Source organism: Coffea arabica, chromosome 4c (genome assembly GCF_036785885.1).
Source record: "Coffea arabica cultivar ET-39 chromosome 4c, Coffea Arabica ET-39 HiFi, whole genome shotgun sequence".
Taxonomy (NCBI): domain Eukaryota; kingdom Viridiplantae; phylum Streptophyta; class Magnoliopsida; order Gentianales; family Rubiaceae; genus Coffea; species Coffea arabica.
In genome coordinates this window covers 51,320,851-51,338,245 of record NC_092316.1, presented here as the reverse complement: position 1 = coordinate 51,338,245, position 17,395 = coordinate 51,320,851, and the positions used below count along the sequence as shown (strand labels likewise).

General features: G+C 33.8%; 2 protein-coding genes across 4 annotated transcripts; one reads left to right on the top strand and one right to left on the bottom strand.

Annotated features, from left to right (window-relative positions):
* Positions 1 to 1,320: 1,320 nt before the first annotated feature.
* Positions 1,321 to 5,658, bottom strand: LOC113738514 (uncharacterized). The gene is made up of 2 exons (XM_027265753.2): positions 4,308 to 5,658; positions 1,321 to 1,740 (listed from the first exon to the last, which is right to left on the bottom strand). Exons 1-2 carry the CDS (start codon positions 5,485 to 5,487, stop codon positions 1,736 to 1,738), a joined length of 1,185 nt encoding a protein of 394 aa, XP_027121554.1. The 5' UTR covers positions 5,488 to 5,658; the 3' UTR covers positions 1,321 to 1,735.
* An 8,067-nt stretch (positions 5,659 to 13,725) lies between these two features.
* LOC113740355 (plant cysteine oxidase 1-like) lies at positions 13,726 to 16,422 on the top strand. Of its 3 annotated transcripts, XM_027267963.2 has the most exons (6): positions 13,726 to 13,876; positions 14,058 to 14,275; positions 15,028 to 15,155; positions 15,411 to 15,579; positions 15,839 to 16,054; positions 16,197 to 16,422. In XM_027267963.2, exons 2-6 carry the CDS (start codon positions 14,095 to 14,097, stop codon positions 16,301 to 16,303), a joined length of 801 nt encoding a protein of 266 aa, XP_027123764.1. In that variant the 5' UTR covers positions 13,726 to 13,876; positions 14,058 to 14,094; the 3' UTR covers positions 16,304 to 16,422. The 3 variants fall into 3 exon arrangements, with proteins under 3 accessions (XP_027123764.1, XP_027123765.1, XP_027123763.1); XM_027267964.2 differs by lacking the exon at positions 13,726 to 13,876 and having other exon boundaries at positions 13,883 to 14,275; positions 15,926 to 16,054; XM_027267962.2 differs by lacking the exon at positions 13,726 to 13,876 and having other exon boundaries at positions 13,883 to 14,275.
* Positions 16,423 to 17,395: the final 973 nt, after the last annotated feature.

The window sequence follows — 17,395 nt, the reverse complement described above, 5'->3', positions numbered from 1 at the left end:
CACAAAATCATTACTCCATGAAAAACACAAAGTGCAGCTGACCATTGTACTTGCGACGGGGTAAATCTGGAACAAAGGTTTGGCTGTCAATAATGATACTACTATACATAAAAAGTTGCATTCCCTATAAACGTCTCTAATATTGGGACGGAGGGAGTAGTTCCATTGAGGGCATTCATGGAATATAATTATCAACTCTGTCATGACAGGAATATTGGATTGCTAATTGGACTGAATTGTTACCAAAATGTGAAAAGCAAGGGAGCTAGGTGTAATTGTTAAAACCTGGAGAGGTCTCAATGCAAGTGTCTGAAACCTCAGGGGAGGTTTGTGAAATTATCCCAAGAAGAAAGAAGAGACTGATAATACTACGGGATGTTCATTGAAAAAACTATATATACTACCTTTCCCTCCTTTATTCTACTATGGAGCATGATATCAATATGTTATAAGCTGATGATTTCTTTCAAGCTTTAGGAGGCGGTGAGGGAGAGCCCTTGCCACTAGGAGCATTAGATGGATAACCATATCTGTACCCATATGGATAGTAAGGATTCTGACCAGAACCGTACCTATACCACCAAGAATAGTCATTTCCAGCATTTTGACTAGGAGTTGGAAGGGCATTATTCCCCGATGGAAGAATCTTAGCTGGATCACCCCATCTGAAGAAATACTTGTAGTAGTATTTAGGAGGAGTTTTGCCATCGGGTAATGGACCAAATATATCATAACGGAAGTACCACCATGACCGAGGGGAAGAAGAAGAAGTAGTGCTGGAACTGGGGCTTGGACCGGGAGCATTATTAGGTGAACGCACCTGCCCTGATGGAGTATTATTAGGTGAATGCACCTGCCCTGATGGACTAGGAGATGGAGATGGAGATTGTGGATACCGATACCACCACCATGATGAGGAGGTAGAGCCAGATCCTATGTTGTTTGCTGCAGCATTTTTGTTTAGAGATTTGATGGAAATGGCAGTGCTATGATTGAGCAAGAGCACAAAGTAGAGACAGAAATGAAGGGACACTAAAGCTGTGTTCCTCATGGTTGATGTTTTGAGTTTGTAAAGTTTGCTGTGAAAAAATGTACTTGGGATCATGGGGATTTTATAGCTGTTTCCTGCTTTGCATGGCAGAGCTGATTCAAATATTTCATCCTCATCAAATACTTCTTGTTGGATGGGGATTAGACTTCTATTTTGTGGTTCTTCAATTTGAAAATCAGGAGGGAAGGGAGCAAAAGGGTTCAAGTAGTATATTAAAAAGAAAAAGGTGGAAGGGAATTTTTCTTGATAACATTTTGGTAAATCAATGATAACACTAATCTCTGTGTTTATTAAAACACTAATCTCTTGATCCGAAATTCAAATTGTGTCATGTTTATCTAACAATAGTATCATAGAGATACTTAACCACTGCATGATCTGGATATTACAAAAACAGAACATTAACTATTTAAAAATCTAAAATGTAGGACAGGAGATGATATTTCAGTACAAAATATGTTTAACCCTTCTCCCCAATCCTGGAAACGGAAAGGCAATTGGATAATCAAACTTCTCTTGTGATTGTATTCAGATTACACTTTGTCAATCTAAATTGTTGTATCAAACTTCTGCACTCCCAAGTTACAACGTGCTATAGGCCCGCAACCTGCTACAACAATGATCTTATATAGCAGCAAGATAGACTCCTCAATCTACCAACCAATTCCACACCTCTACGGTTTTTTAGCCTGCAGAAAATGCGTTGGGATGTAAATGAAATATGCTAAAATTACAAAATTCAGTTAAAACTTGGAAAAATTCGTTTTGACAAATCTTTAAAAGCAGAAAGTTAACCAATATTAACAGAATGGGATGATCGAATGGCATACACTGTATTTGCAAATAGACATGATTTAGGCTGAAATGGATGACAATCACCAAAACAATCACCAATATTAAAAAAAAACAAAACTACTATAAAGACTTGCCCAAAACCGCAAAAATCGATGGGAAAATTTTACTAAAGGATGATGATACCACCATATACACTAAATCTGGTAGTCGTAACCAATGAGAGATAAAACAGCAGACAGAAAACTCATAAAATTTCCATACATAGTAAAAAAAAATTCCACAGTAGAGTATGAAGATTATATCCTATACTAAAGCAAAAATTTGTCATGTGAAGGTGGAGAAGAATACTAAGGTCTATTCTGCTGAAGTGACAACTTCTTTTTCTGTTTTTCCTCTATCAACACAATAACTGAGTGCGTGCCAAATTCAGTATGCACTTTTTCTATTTGACCTCATAGTAAGTTCTCATATCAATGTCAATTGCAATCACAAGGCTTCCTGTTTAGGTGGCCAGAAAACTTTTTCTTGGTGACCTCAGCACTTGCTGCTTCTAGTCATCGCTTCTAAATGGAGTCATATGGAAGCTAAGATTATGTTACATGACTGTGAAAAAACATTCAACAGCATAAATACTGCACCTTTGCTGCTTCAGTAGTTGTAACTAGAAGTGGCAAAATGGATATATGGTTGATAAATGGTTTTAGTTAAATGAATAGTGGATTAAATTGATCCAATCCAATTAAAACCATTTAATAAATTGATCTAAATGGATGTCATTTAAATGGATAGTGTAAACCATGATCCATCCATTCATCCATTTACTCTCCCAAATCTTAAATTTAAGATCCAAATTTTTTTTTCAAAAAATACAGATTCCCAAAGTTATGTGTGTTTTCTATTTTTGTGGTGGAGAGTGTTGTTGAACTGGGATTTCGAGAGGGAGTGAGTTAAGGGGAGGACTAGGATTGATGAATATGAGATAGAGACGTGGAGAATTATGGTGGCGACGAAGTTGATGAATAAAATGGAGGAAGCCATATAGAAGGAAACAAACAGAGTTGTTGTCGTCGTTGTTTTTTTTGTTTTTGTTTTTTTTGAAATTTTGGCTATCTATCCACAATTGTGTTTTTAAATTTTAAAGGGTGTGTGACTGTGTGTTTATATACACAGGGGAGAGGGAAGAAGTGTGTGTTTTCTTGGGTATAAGAAGAGTGTGTGATTGGTGAGCTTTATGGGTGGTGATGAACTGACAATGGTTGAGAGGAGAGGTTAAGTGGGGGCATGCGGCTCTGCCTGCGAGAGGGGCAGAAAAGGACGAAGCTTCGGGTGGGAAGTGGGAGCCTGAGTTCACTTCTGGTGGGAAGAGGACAAAATCCACTGACTTACGTGTGTTTTCTATTTTTTTAACTTAAGTGAATATATATGGATGACATGGATAATCCATTTAAATCCACTAACATAATTGGATTTAAATGGTTATCCATTTAAAACCATTGAATTTATATGGATCATCTAAATCCATTTAAGGTTGGTTTATATGGATGGATTGGTGGATATGAATCCATTTTGCCACTTCTAGTTGTAACCTTTCCTCACTCTAATGACAAATGTACAAGTGCGTTAAGAAAACCATAATTTTGCCTTACTCTATAAACATTTCGTCAGTACTGAACTCAATACTTTCTCAGGTTCAAAGAACAGCCACTGGCACTATTTTTCTATTTAACCCCCAAAATTTTTCTTCAATATGCAAACTACAATGGTTCATCATGCATTATACAGATTTAACATAAACCATAATGTTGAGATGTTGAAGTCACTCAAGCATACAAGTAACAAATGTTTCAGTTTCGAAATCTCAAAACATATTTGTATGTAATAATTAGACCCCAATTTCTCCCTCGGTCTCTTTGGCCCGTCAATTTTTCCACATGCCATTCAATCTAAAACTGCCTTGTGCAAAAACCTAAAAGCATGGCCTCACACATAAATGAACCATATATTCCCCGTTCGACCCTGTTGCAAATTGAACACGACAACATTTCTTAATTAAAAAAAGGGTTTCTTTGGCCCATGATGATAATTAGTTGATAACAAGTGAACTATATTGACAGCAACTTGTTTGATTATACCTCAAGAACCCCATTTCCCTGCCTTAACCATATAGAAAGAGGTAACAGCCATAATTGTAGCATATTCTTAGTTCAAGAAAGCCTCGTATGAAATTGCTATTACCGCTATCAGTAATACAAGTATCATTGGAATAGTTCTATATGTATAAAAAACTATCCCTAAAATGAATCATCCAAAGGACAGAAACAAAGAGGCCGAACTTGAAATGGAAGGATAAGCATTTCATTTTGCACGGCAGAGACTTGCTTAAATCAAAATCAGACTCAACCTTGAGATAAAGACTAAAAATATGTAGATTTTAATGTAGTTACAAGTTCTATATAAATACCTCTATGATCTGTTCTCAACCTCTCAGTCAAATTTGCCAGAGAACCACAGAGCCTTGCTTCTGCAGCTAAAGAACTAGCCAGTCCTCCTAAGGATCTCAACTCCTCATGAAACTCGGGATGCAGAACCAAAGAAGAAAAGTGCTCATCTATAACCAAACCAAGACACCTGACAACGTCTTGAAGACTTGGAATCCATTCACAAACTTTCAGCCCCAACACTGAAGATGCCTTTGGACAAGGACTCACTTGAGGAAACCTCTCATACTTCTTCAACCACTTGCTCAAATACTGAATCAAACTCATCATTTCCAAACCATTCAACTTACTAATACAAGATGCCAATATCACATCATCAACATTCTTTGATGCTAGCAAATAATGTAAGCACAATTCTGATACTGAGAATCCATCATATGCCACCATAATCAACAAAGAAGCATCCCTTGCCACACTCAATTTCTTCGCAGTAAGATTCTTATCACTAACCTTTTCAATAGCTAACAATGCTTGACTCTCCCAATCCTTCCTCACACTAACCATACTCTCATACCCCTCCTTTGAGGGACACAGAAAATACTTCAAAATACACATAATTTCGTAAGTCTGAATGTCACCGATGTGCTTAACGCACAACACAATCAAATCAGACCTCCTTTTTTCAATCAAATTATTAACCAAATTAGAAACACAGGAATGCAGAACAAGCTTATTAACAAACAAACTCTCCAAAACATCCCAGAGCTCCAAAACAATACAAGCCTCCAAAATTAAGCCCCTCACATCTCTCCCCATTAAATATCCCACCTTTTCAACCAATTTCACACTATAACCTTCCTCCCGCCTACCAATTTTAGCCGAAATTCCTAATATCTCCCCATTTTTCTCCAAAAATGGATTGAACATCTCAAAAAACTCATCTTTAGTGAAACTGTTAGCATTCTTCAGCTTTCTTCTCAACTTCTTGAAGAAATTTCGGCCTAATTCAATTCTTTCAGCATCATTTTGCGAAATCGGCCAACCATCATCCTTTTTAACTAGTATTCTATCAATTGGGTCCTCATTTTCAGGCTTAAGGTTCAGGAAAACGGGGTCTGGGTTCAGAACTATAGGGTACTCTGACTCATAATCCGGCCGAGCCAGGCCGGATGAAGCTTTTATGATTGTTTCTAGTAACGACATAGACTCAAAAGAGAAACAATTTCTGGGCACCCACAAAAAAAAAAAAAAAAAAAGGCTACAAAGGATTTTACAGACCTTAAACAAGGTAGTAACGGCTGACGAGGTGGCGGCTGCGGCGGGGGCGGAATTGAGAGGAGCGGGAGAAAGCGGTGGGTAGAAGAGGCTTAAGAAATTAGAAGGGAAGGGGTTTTAGTTTTTTGGGTTTGTTGGAGTGGGCTTAGAAGTTCGAGAAAGAATTGGGCTTAAGCCTATTGCCTTTCCCATTCGGGGCTGAAAAATAAAACTTACTGGGCTCTAAAATATTGAAATGGACTCTGTCCTTTTTTTTTTTTTGGTGAACAAAATACTCCCATGAAAATATACAAAACAGGTCTATAAAAAATTTGAATACATGGTCTACAAAAGATAGTCAATTTTGAATACAAAAATTACAAAACAAAACATAGTCAATTTCAATATTGAATACATGGTCTACAAAACATGGTCCACAAAAACATAGTCTACAAAACATGGTCTACAAAACATAGTCAATTTTGAATACAAAAATTACAAAACATAGTCTATAATCTAGTTAGATATTAGTAATTTTTTTTGATATATTATCTTTTATCCCCAGTGATTTAATACTTTACTAAATCTCTTATGATTTAAAAACCCATATATAATCTTCTTTTAGTTTAGGTTAAAATATCACCCTTTAACTTTTCCATTAAAACTAACAGCCAACAATAAAAATTCAAAGTTAAACTATTAAATTAATAAATTCACCCTTTCACTACTTTGTTTCTTTTTTTTTTCTTTTTTCCTTTTATTTCTCTCTTTCTTTTGGAAAAGAAAATATGATTTTGAAAAATTATAAGTTTGACCTTCAAAATCTTAATTTTCTCCAAATATAAAAGAGATAAAAGGGAAATAGTATAGCAATTTAGGAATTGTCCAAACACAAGATTCAATTTGTTTGGATAGTGGTTTATTTGTAAAATTTTTTTGTTACATCACAAGTACATTTTTCAATAATCTTTTTTATCTTGATTAATAAGATGATGGTTACTAAAGATAATAGTTGCAAGCCTAACTTGATTAATAAGAGATGAAGTATTATTTCAAGGATGTAGGAAAAAACAAGTACGAAGATTATACCTAAATTACATCTAAATTATGATACTACATCTAATTAAAAGAAAAAAAAGGAATCAGTTCTTGACACTAGGAACCATAAAAGGTCAATCAAAGATAAGGTTAAAGACAGAGAAAAATCATTATATAAAAATCACATTCTATAAAAATATAAGTGTTAATTTTATATACACTGACAATATATATACTAACATCCTTATATGTATGTCACATACACAAAAAAAAAAAAAAAAATTTAAATTCAAATCAAAATTAAGTGACACGTTTGGCTAGCATAGACAAGATTAATCTATAAATTTTAGCAGGTAGAAATGTGAGTTGTTGGAAGTTGGGGAAGGTGACCGCCTTGATAGTCACCCTCTTCCTCCGCCACTGTCAGTACGTTGCTTTCCAACTATGCCAACAATATCAGCATTTACTATCGTTACTATTTGCTTCTGTTTAGTGACGTCGAAGAAGGCCATTGATGTTCCAATACGTTATTTGTCTTTTATTGGTCAAGTGATAGCCTTCTTCCCCTTATTGTTGATATTTTTTTTAATGAATTTTTTGCTATATTTTTAAATTTTTTATTATATATTACTTTTTTGAAACTATTATATTTACTAAGGAAGGACAGCCCGCGCGACGCGCGAAAATTTGGTGCTTGTGATTCAAGATAATTAATAATTATTGTTTAATATTTTGTAATATAGGAACTGAATTATGATGATTTTATCATATAATTTTAATAGAAAAATCATAAGTTACATAGTGAGTCAATAAAAATAATGTGCAATGAGACATCCTTATCGTTATACTATATAAGAATCCGTTGTGATCAAAAGTTATGTTTGAATTTCAACTGCAAATATAAGGGTAGTTTGAAAATTTAAAAATGTTTGAAATGTAATTGAAAAGTATCCAAATGTCTCTTCTAAAACTTATCCAAGATGATAAAACATTTTAAAGTATCAATTGGACCATTCATCTCTCGAATCTATATATGTTCGTGAAAGATCCCTCAAGTAATGCTTCTGATTTCTCCCTCGACTTAAGCTCAACCTGAATTATCAAGTCAAGTTTATCCATCAATCACTTTGCGCTCAGTCTAATCTAAAATAATTTTATTTTTGACTAACTATTTATATAATTTGGTGGGCATAATACGATTTAATCACATGTTTCTTACAGAGATAACAATGCCAAAAAATGATAGACAAATAAGAAACTTAAGTGGTCTTTTTCAAAATTTTGTAGAAACTATTCAGATTTGGTGTTTTTTGCTAGGGGCATTTCTTTATAATCTCATAAATAAGTTCAAATATGCATAATTGTTAAAGATCTGAATTGAAACTATCTTGATTATAAAAAAATTGGTGCAAATAATATTTTTTAAATTTGAAATTGTAGAAAATGGTAACTAAAATCAGAAGAAATTTCTCGTACGAGTTCGAATTGCAAACTATAGGTAGAAACTGCTTAATGATATTTTCCAATGTTTACTTGTATAAGTATCCAATATAGTATCTCTACTTAATTGGCTCGTTTGAACTATGGATAATAGTTGCTTCAATCAAATCAAGAAACATTATTTATCATTGTACAACATACAATTATGAGTAAATGAATTAATACAATGCAATTAAAATGGTACTATAGTTAAAGCATTTAAACTCATCAAGTTCAACTACAAATTCTTTTAGATAGCATAAAAGGTAAATTTTTTGTATTTGAAACTATATAAACAGTAGAATACAAGAACGAGATCATAACATGAAAAGCAAATAGAGTGCAAATGACATCTTAGTACTATGCACCATGATTAATTTTCTTTTTTAGTTTCAATGAAGTACAAAATTTTAAGTTAATAAATTTTACAATTATAAAATTCCCAATTAAAATAAACACAAGCTGAATTCCAAATCATATTACATGAAAAAATAACTACTTGAACCATAACTGCTGGAATGTAGTCAACAGATCCCTGGAGTCAAAAACAATAGGAGAAAGTTCGTGAGAAATAAGGTTATTTGACTTAAATAAAGAGATAATACCTTGGCCGAGAAGGAGCAGATGATAAAATTGTTTTTCTGATTATTTTAGAAAGTGACAATATTATTTCAAATTGTACTTTGACCAGAGACAGAATCTTTGGGATATATTAAGGAAAACAATACAATAAGCCTGTTTTTGGAATTAGAAGTATCAAAAAGCAAATTATATGGAGTTTTTGAATAAACCAATTATTAGGAAAAAAAACTACAATTGAAAAAGACAAACCCAAAGAACTCACCTCAATTTAAAGGAAAAGCTACACATGCCACCAAATATTTAATAGCCATAATAAAACCAAAGGGGTGAAACCGAAAAAGAAGAAAGGGCATCGCTAAACATGGGGGCATAAATATGATAATAATTATTCAGATAATAATTAAGTTAATTAATTGTAATTAAAATTCAATTATGTAAACATCCAATTAATTCCTTAACAGATGAGAAAGGTTTCAAGAAATTGGAAGACCTGGATGTCAGTATAATAAATGATTAAAAGGGCTTTTATATAATTCTATCAAAACATAAGCTTAATTCAGTTGTACTTGATACTCAACTTGGCACCAAACATTGTAACATACCAAACCTACCCCTAACCTTAAATGCCTGAAAGGTTATATAAGTAATTATAGTGAAATTAAAGTTATAATGACTTGTACTCAATGTTTCAATTACACTTTAAACACTCTCACATTCCCAAAATAGCCCCACCCTTGCAGTTGAAATCTAAAAACCTAAACTCATTCTTATATGGTATAAGGATCTTTTACTCAGTTAATAGTTATTAGATTTTAAAAAAATAAAAAAAGAAGAAATAATAATATAATAAAAAAAAAAGTAACATAAAAAATGAGACAAAAGATCCGTTACATTGCGGTTACTTATTTACCCTGCCTCATCTTTGCATGATGCTTTTTAGTCCAACCAATGGTACCCTGAATCATATGGTTGTCTTCAAGCCTAGCCACAAAACTGAAAAAAGTGTACTTTTAGCAAGTTGGTCCTATTCTTTTTAGTCCTATTCTTGAGGAAGCACAACTGCCGTATTTTGATTTTTGAGATACAAGTTGGTCTGTCCTCTTTTGCAATGAAAATTCAACCTGAATATGTACTTTTAGTAGAAGAATCAGTGGACTTTGGTACCCATTTTTTGAGGGATTCAATGGACAATATTTTCTCCCAGAGTGGCCCCAATTAGAATACTTATCCTGAGTCAATTCATGTCTTAAAGTAGGCAAGTTTTATATTTTCCCACTTAACATATTTGTGATATTTAGCAATGACAGAGCTAAAACTTGTTTCTATTGAGGCCACAACTTAAATAAAGAAATTGAAATTGCACTAAGATACGTATTTATGAAAATTATCTAAAAAGATAGCGCGCACACACTCACACCCATTTTTGAGGGATTCAATGGACAATATTTTCTCCTAGAGTGACCCCAATTAGAGTACCTATCGTGAGTCAATGGATGAGGGCAAGAGCGGTCATGAAATGGACTGCTCATGAGCTGTTCACGACTAGAATTTGGTCTAAAAAATTATACGGTTCAGATTACTTATAGTACCTCGTTTTTAATAACATGTGTGGGATTCACAAAAATTTGTTCTAAAGTTACACGTTGTGCAAACAAAGTTATGCCGTGTGCAAATAAAGTTACGCATTATGCAAAATGCACAAAATCGCTAGGAACGGTTGCAGCCCGTGGTCCCGAGTTAAGACATGCTGTTCCTGCCTGTGGTCCTGAGTCAATTCATGTCTTAAAGTAGACAAGTTTTACGTTCTCCCACTTAACGCATTTGTGATATTAGCAATGACAGAGCGAAAACTTGTTTCTTTTGAAGTCACAACTTAAATAAAGAAATTAAAATTGCACTAGGATACGAATTTATGAAACTTGTTTAAATTATCTAAAATAATAACACACACACACAGATATATATATATATATATATATATAGTTATTATAAATATTACATTTTCTCTCGAATTACCACTGCCATAAAATATGGTGATGGTTTTACTATTTTCACATTATTAAAAAAGTAGGGTATTAATTGCATTAAACACCATGAACTTTTGGATTGGTTTCACTTTGCACCCTCCACTTTCTAAATGGGCACTTTACCCCGTATTTAATGTTTACTGACTAGAATGCCCTCCCAATCACATATTATGTTTACATCTAATATTTCTTAGTTCCTTTCCTTTTTGTTATTTTGTTTATTTTTCTTTTATTCCTTTTTCCTTTCATTTCCATTCTTCATGGAAAACTCCCATGTCCCAGCGTCCATTATGTTAGATAATTGGATTTGATCAATCTTTTTTGTTTACGTTCACTTTAAACTTTTGTATAACTTTTTGTTTATGTATTTAAGGGTTTCAGCAATCTCATTAAAAAAAACTAATACATTAATAGTTTCAAACAACAAACATCAAGGGAAAAAAAAAAACTTGTTTCGATTCAACAGTGGACTGGTTTTCAAAGGTGGAGAAGAGTTAAGTTAGAATAGCCCAAGAAAAAATCGCTAAATCCGTTTAAGTATACTGGACCAGTCCTTGATGGTAGTCTATTTTAAATGGTGAGTCTGATCACTAGCTTCAAGTAGGCCACTTTAGGCAAATGATTTGATACGGGCAAACCCTTAAATTATGAGTAATTCTTGATGTGAGTCAACTCATAAGTAAATCTCGTTCTACCGTCTAATATTAATTTAAGACGGCATAAACATATTGAATAAAATTATGAGAACTTTTCAAATGAGTGTGTTGTTGAAAGCACATCGAGAAAGGAGAAGACAAGAATATAGGTAAAGTTGAGCTTTTATTAGCCTGTTTTCATGCAATTGTGAGAGGTGTTCTTATCAGTTTGGATTGTAATTTTTCGTACGAAAATTTTTACGTTTTTCGTGAACGTATTTTTTTAATCACCTTCTTATTTCACGTACATCAAATTGTTACAGTACATTTTTTTATAAAAATCCCTAAAAAATAGCAATACAAACGGTCAGGTTGTTTCTCCCTCTAATTGTACTCAATCGTTGACAACAAACTGACAAACAAAGGATAATCTTAAACAAATATCTAGTTGAAAGATGGGGGGGGGGGAACATATTTTCTAACTATGACGACAAAAAGTTATAAAACTTCTGCATATAAATTCCACATTTTGGTGGGATCAGTGAGGCCCCATGCACCCAGGGTATCTGTCTGGTATCTGGCTCTTGCGCACTGGAAACTTCAAGGTTGAGGACATTTTGGTGTGGCCAGTGAGGCCCCATGCATCCAACATAACCACACAAGAACAAAGTTTGGGCTGGAAATAGCAGTGAAAGACCACAATGGAAAACTCACATCTACATGGTCAATACCATTTCCAAGTGAAAGAGATGCTGATGGGATGTACTGGAGGCTGAACAAATCAGAGAAGCAGTGTGATACAGGCAATGGAGGAACAGTAGCAGGCCTCAATATTGATCCGTTCTGATTGGAAATTGATAGTGGATAAGATTACTGCTGGATGCACGTACGGGTACTTCTCCTTTAGATGTTGCAGTTGATGACTTCCAGCTTTTGAGCAACTCCTTTTGTTTGTTCATTCATTCATTCACCTTTATTGAAAGGGAATGTAATCTTAGCTAGCTCAGTGAGCTTAGCTTAGTGGCTACCGAGATGGGTCTTAAGACACTGCTTAAGCTGTAAGTGAAGAGATTAAATCACATTTGTAGTAAAAAAAATTTAAGAATTGTGCTAAATCACTCCCTTGATCTAGTAAAATCTGTGTATCTACTAGTTCCTAACACAAAAGCCTTTTTAGGCTCTCTTTCCCTCTAGTTTAAGATAAATAGGTTATACAATAGTTGTCGTCTTTGGAAAAAAAAAATTGAAAGGGAAATGTAATCTCATTGGTCACAAGTTGGCAAAGTTTGCTACTTACTAACCTTATTATTGATACTAAGTGGAAGCAAAATTTCCACTGTTTGGCTTGCAAAACAGCGCCATGGATCTTTTGTCTAACTGTCTGTTTCATTCCCTGTTTCATTTTTTGTTATATATTGTTATTTTTTGTTCATAAATATCATATTTTGATTCTTTTTTTGTATTCTCAAACTTCAATAATTATTATCTGAGTAATACATAAAATTTAATAAATTTATAAAATCAAAATATGGAGAAAAATAAAACAAAGAGTGGAACAGAAGATTTGTTGGTGCGAGAAAAGAGTCGCACAACGATTATGTTGTGACAGTTGCCAGCCGTAATTTCTCTTGTAATTAATTTCTGCTAATATATATAGTAGCACAAAGTTGAGTTTTGACCCCAAAAGAAAAATGAAAAAAAAAAAAAAAAGAAGAAGTTGAGGCCCATGCAACCCCTGGTGGATTGGTAATACACCTGCTGCTTGTTTGGTACACCTCGTACTCGTGCGCAGACATCGCGGACCATTAAGAGCAATTTGTGGTATTCCAAAAAAATTGCAATCCAAGTGGCATCTAAAATTTCTTTTTTTTTTTAAAAAAAAAATGTGATACAAAGGCAATTATGCATACTAGAATTCGTTCTATGAGGATTTTTTTAACTATGGGTTAATTTTTTTTACACTGGAGACATATATAATACTACTATTACGAATGATTAGTTGCATATTACACATGTAAATTTTTAATTCAGATTTTTATACACTGGGGACATAAATGTTTCTTTCTTTTCTCTTCTGTAGGTTGATACAGTCAAAGCCATCACCTACTTAAAAAAAATAAAGAAAAGAAAAAAAATCAATCAAAGCTATTATTGTCAATGCACAGTTCTTTTTTTTTTTTTTTATATAATAAAAAGTTTGGATAGATTCGATTCTGATCACCGTCATTGACATTTTTGGGATCATACATCGTTTATAGAAGTTACCAAAATAATTTTTACATTGATAATAAAATTTGAATACACGATTTTTTTAAGAAAAAAAGAATGATTCGTCCTTGTCAATTGAATCAACTTATGTTGGCCGAGTACACACTTGGATTGGGTAGCCTTGTATCTTTAATGGTGCGTTAAGAAATGGATAAAAATCCAGCTTGAGTAGCACACTGGAATTGTTTTGCATGGCCCCTGGTTTTGCATCCTTTGACTCCATCAAACAAGCAGTTTATACATAAACAATTTGATACCTCTGTCATTTACACCATACAGCTGCTCCCAACCCATCATTCTTCACCTCCGGTACTTTAGCTATCCATGTCTTATCCCTATATTTTATTTGTTTACGAAACAAAAAGCGAAATAGTTTGCGCTTTATATATGTATATGGGATATATAAGTTTTATTCTGTGAATACATAAGACATGGAATTCTCTGCATCTTTATAAGTTTTTTTCTCAAGCTCCTGCATGAAAACTTACAGGAGGGGCAGTTCGAAAATTTCAGAAAACCAAAGCTGCATGAAAACTGTACCGAAGAAAGCAAAGAGTAAGTCCAAGAAACAGAAGAAGAAAAGAGAAATGGCGAACGTTGTCCAAGAGTTGTACCAGACTTGCAGTGAAGTATTTGCAGATGGTGATCATCAAATTTCTGGGTATATTCCCCCCACTCCAGATATTGAAAGGCTCAAGTCAGTTCTTGGTAAAATTTTTCTACTCCAGAGTTTCTATCCAAACTAGCCAGTCGTCTGTTGGAATTCACTAGATTTCTGTGCATATATGTATGTCATATATTGGCATGTTAGATTCATTAAGTAACTCCAGATATATTTGGTATGTTTGGAGTTTGATTATTGGGTTTTGGGTCAGTGTCTTGCCTTGATCTGATAACTGAATTTTGCAGTAATTAAAGTTGCTTGAATTTCCATCCCCCCCTCTCTCTCTCTTGTTGCAAAATTTTTCTGCATAAGATAACGAGTGGGGTATCAAATGATGTAGATCGGCTCTTGTATGTGGAAGAAGAGAATCAAGAAACGAACTAGTTTAGTTGCGAAGAAAAACAAGATGGCCCCATCGCTAGCACTAAAGTTTTACAACGGGCCTCATGATCATTTGCTAAGTTATTCTGGAAATAGTTTGATTCCGTCAAAACATGATTTGATTAATTCATCTTCAAAATTGCATAACATTTATATATACACCACATAATTTAGTTGGAAAGTAGAAAGTTGTATTAGTTTCTAAAACGTTCTACTTTCCATCTAAATTATGTATAAAATGTTATATCTATAGAAGTAGGGGGTTTATCCTCCTATATGGAGATATGCATATCATTTTAAGCATGGTCCTTGCTTACTAGTAGAACTTAGTTAATTGGTGCTTTTTTAACCTCTTTGCTTAGTTCTTGGGGCTTAATCATCTGGATTCTTTGCAATGCATGTTTCATTTATGTAGATAGAATGAAACCGGAGGATCTCAATCTTTCACCAAACATGCCAATGTTTAGAAGACGTTCTACAGCCCAAGAAGCTTCCCATCATCAGATAACCTATATTGAACTACTTGAATGCGATCAGTTTTCGGTATATTTCTACATGCCCATTCTCTCTTTCTTTCTTTCTATCACCAAGCATACATACCGGGGGAAAAAAAATCATGCATACTGGAACTTGGAAGTACTGCAAAGTACCAAAATAGTCATTTCATATGTACACTGTAAATTTTGCTTGGATTCTTGCAAAGTGGTACACAAATGTTTCAGGCATAATAGGCGAAAGCTTCATCACAAGAACATACTGTTCAATGCAGCAGTTTACATTTGTCTGCTACTGCTGCAGATTGGGATCTTTTGCTTGCCACCATCTGCAGTCATTCCCCTTCATAATCATCCAAACATGACTGTCTTCAGCAAGCTCCTATTCGGGGCATTGCGAATCAAGTCATACGATTGGGTAGATGATGGCACGAGCAGCACGAGCAAGATAAATTCCGGTGAAATCACACACAGTAAGTTGCAATTTATGCACTTACAGGTTTATAAATTTCTTGTTCACTACATTTAAGTTGGCAAGGGATTATCAGGAAGAATCAAACTCTGACGCAGCTAACACAGTCCTTACTATCTTGTCTAATGATTCATTATCCTACGTGCGACAACTCTCATTGCATGTGTTTTGAAGTCATCATGATCTTTGCAATCCAAATTACTAAATTCTTCAGGCCTTGCATACTACTGATCTCAACTTGTTTCTTTCCCTGGTTGTAGGGCAGGATGGAATCCGCTTAGCTAAAGTCCATATGGATTCAGATGTCACCTCCCCATATAACGCCTCTGTACTTTTTCCTGCTGCAGGAGGCAATATGCACTGCTTCACAGCCCTTACTGCATGTGCAATACTGGATGTCTTAGGTCCACCCTATTCTGAATCTGAAGGCCGGCATTGTACTTACTTTCAAGATTTCCCATATGACAAATTTTCAGGTAGGGAATTTGGGTTTTTTTTTTTGGGTTTTTTCTCTCTTTCCTCCTGAACTGGATGACTTGATTTTAGAGGGCAATCAATGGCTGCCATGCAATAATATTCTGAATTTTTTTCATTATCTGTGGTCTGTTTGACTTTAAGGTGGTGCAGAAGAATTGGTACCTACTGAAGAAGAAGACACAAAGAAGTATGCTTGGCTTCAAGAAATAGAGAAGCCTGAGGATTATACTGTTGGAGAACCGTCCTAAGGACAAAAATTATGAAAGACTAATAAGAAATTAAGCTTTGTATGTAGTGGGAATAATCTTTGTTTTTGCCTTATAGTTTTCTTGCCTCAATTCTAGACACAAGCATCATCCTTTGCTCATCTAATTGTGATTTTAATTAGTAATTGATTTTCATTTTGTATAACAAAATCATTTTACGTAAATTAAAATTTTTTTTTTTGGCTATGCAACAAAATCTTTAGGATGCTATCTTTAACTTTTGTGCATATGTGGAAGAACTTATTTGAATTTCATGTGGATAATGAAAGTACGATATGGTGAGAATTTAAATGCTAGGCTCCATATCACTTATTTTCTTCATGTTACTAAATTATTATTGCAATGAACACGAAAACTTTTAAAATATTTTTATATTTTTGAATTAATTTAATATTAAATTTGAATTGCTTCAATAAGAACATCAATTTTTTAAAAGACAGAACATGTCAAAATTTCTCGTAGTTACACTAATAACATAGAAAAACCGAAAATTGATTTTGTAGGTACAAATAATAACATAGACAATACATCTTTTATATTGTTTTTGGTCAAAAAGAAAAAGCGTTTCTTTTTTTTTTTTTTTAAAATAAAGAAACCAGGGTAGTTCAGTTAATTCTGTACATACTTTATTCCATCCTGATATATAAAAATTGATTTACCAAACATTCCAATTTTTATGGTAACCTAGTATGTACATATATATTAACAATTATTGCTCTCACTTTCATTTATATATTTTTTCTATTTAGTCTTGCATACTCTCTCTTGTATTTATTTACTTTTTTTAATTAATTTTATATTTTTAAAAATATGACACCTGAAATATATCTTAACGAGTGCCCTATGTGTATTCGTCCGACAAACCGCATAATAAATATTATAGAATGAGAAGAACTTCCAAATTTAACAATTCAATCCCACGCATTCCTATGCGCCCCTCCCTCCTCTCCCTATCAGAATGCTCAATCCAAAGAACTCTACCCCTCAATGAATTTTACAAGGAAGTCCTTTCTAGCTTTCTCTTAGAGTCACCCAAATAGTCAAGGGTAATTTTATCCGCTTCACTCCACCAAA

Excerpts from the sequence above, each read along its gene's own strand:
- LOC113738514 (XM_027265753.2), bottom strand. The coding sequence starts at position 5,487 with ATGTCGTTACTAGAAACAATCATAAAAGCTTCATCCGGCCTGGCTCGG.
- LOC113740355 (XM_027267962.2), top strand. The coding sequence starts at position 14,044 with ATGAAAACTTACAGGAGGGGCAGTTCGAAAATTTCAGAAAACCAAAGC. Across the intron at positions 15,580-15,838 it reads TTCCGGTGAAATCACACACA|GGCAGGATGGAATCCGCTTA; the intron begins GTAAGTTGCAAT and ends CCCTGGTTGTAG. Across the intron at positions 16,055-16,196 it reads CCCATATGACAAATTTTCAG|GTGGTGCAGAAGAATTGGTA; the intron begins GTAGGGAATTTG and ends TTTGACTTTAAG.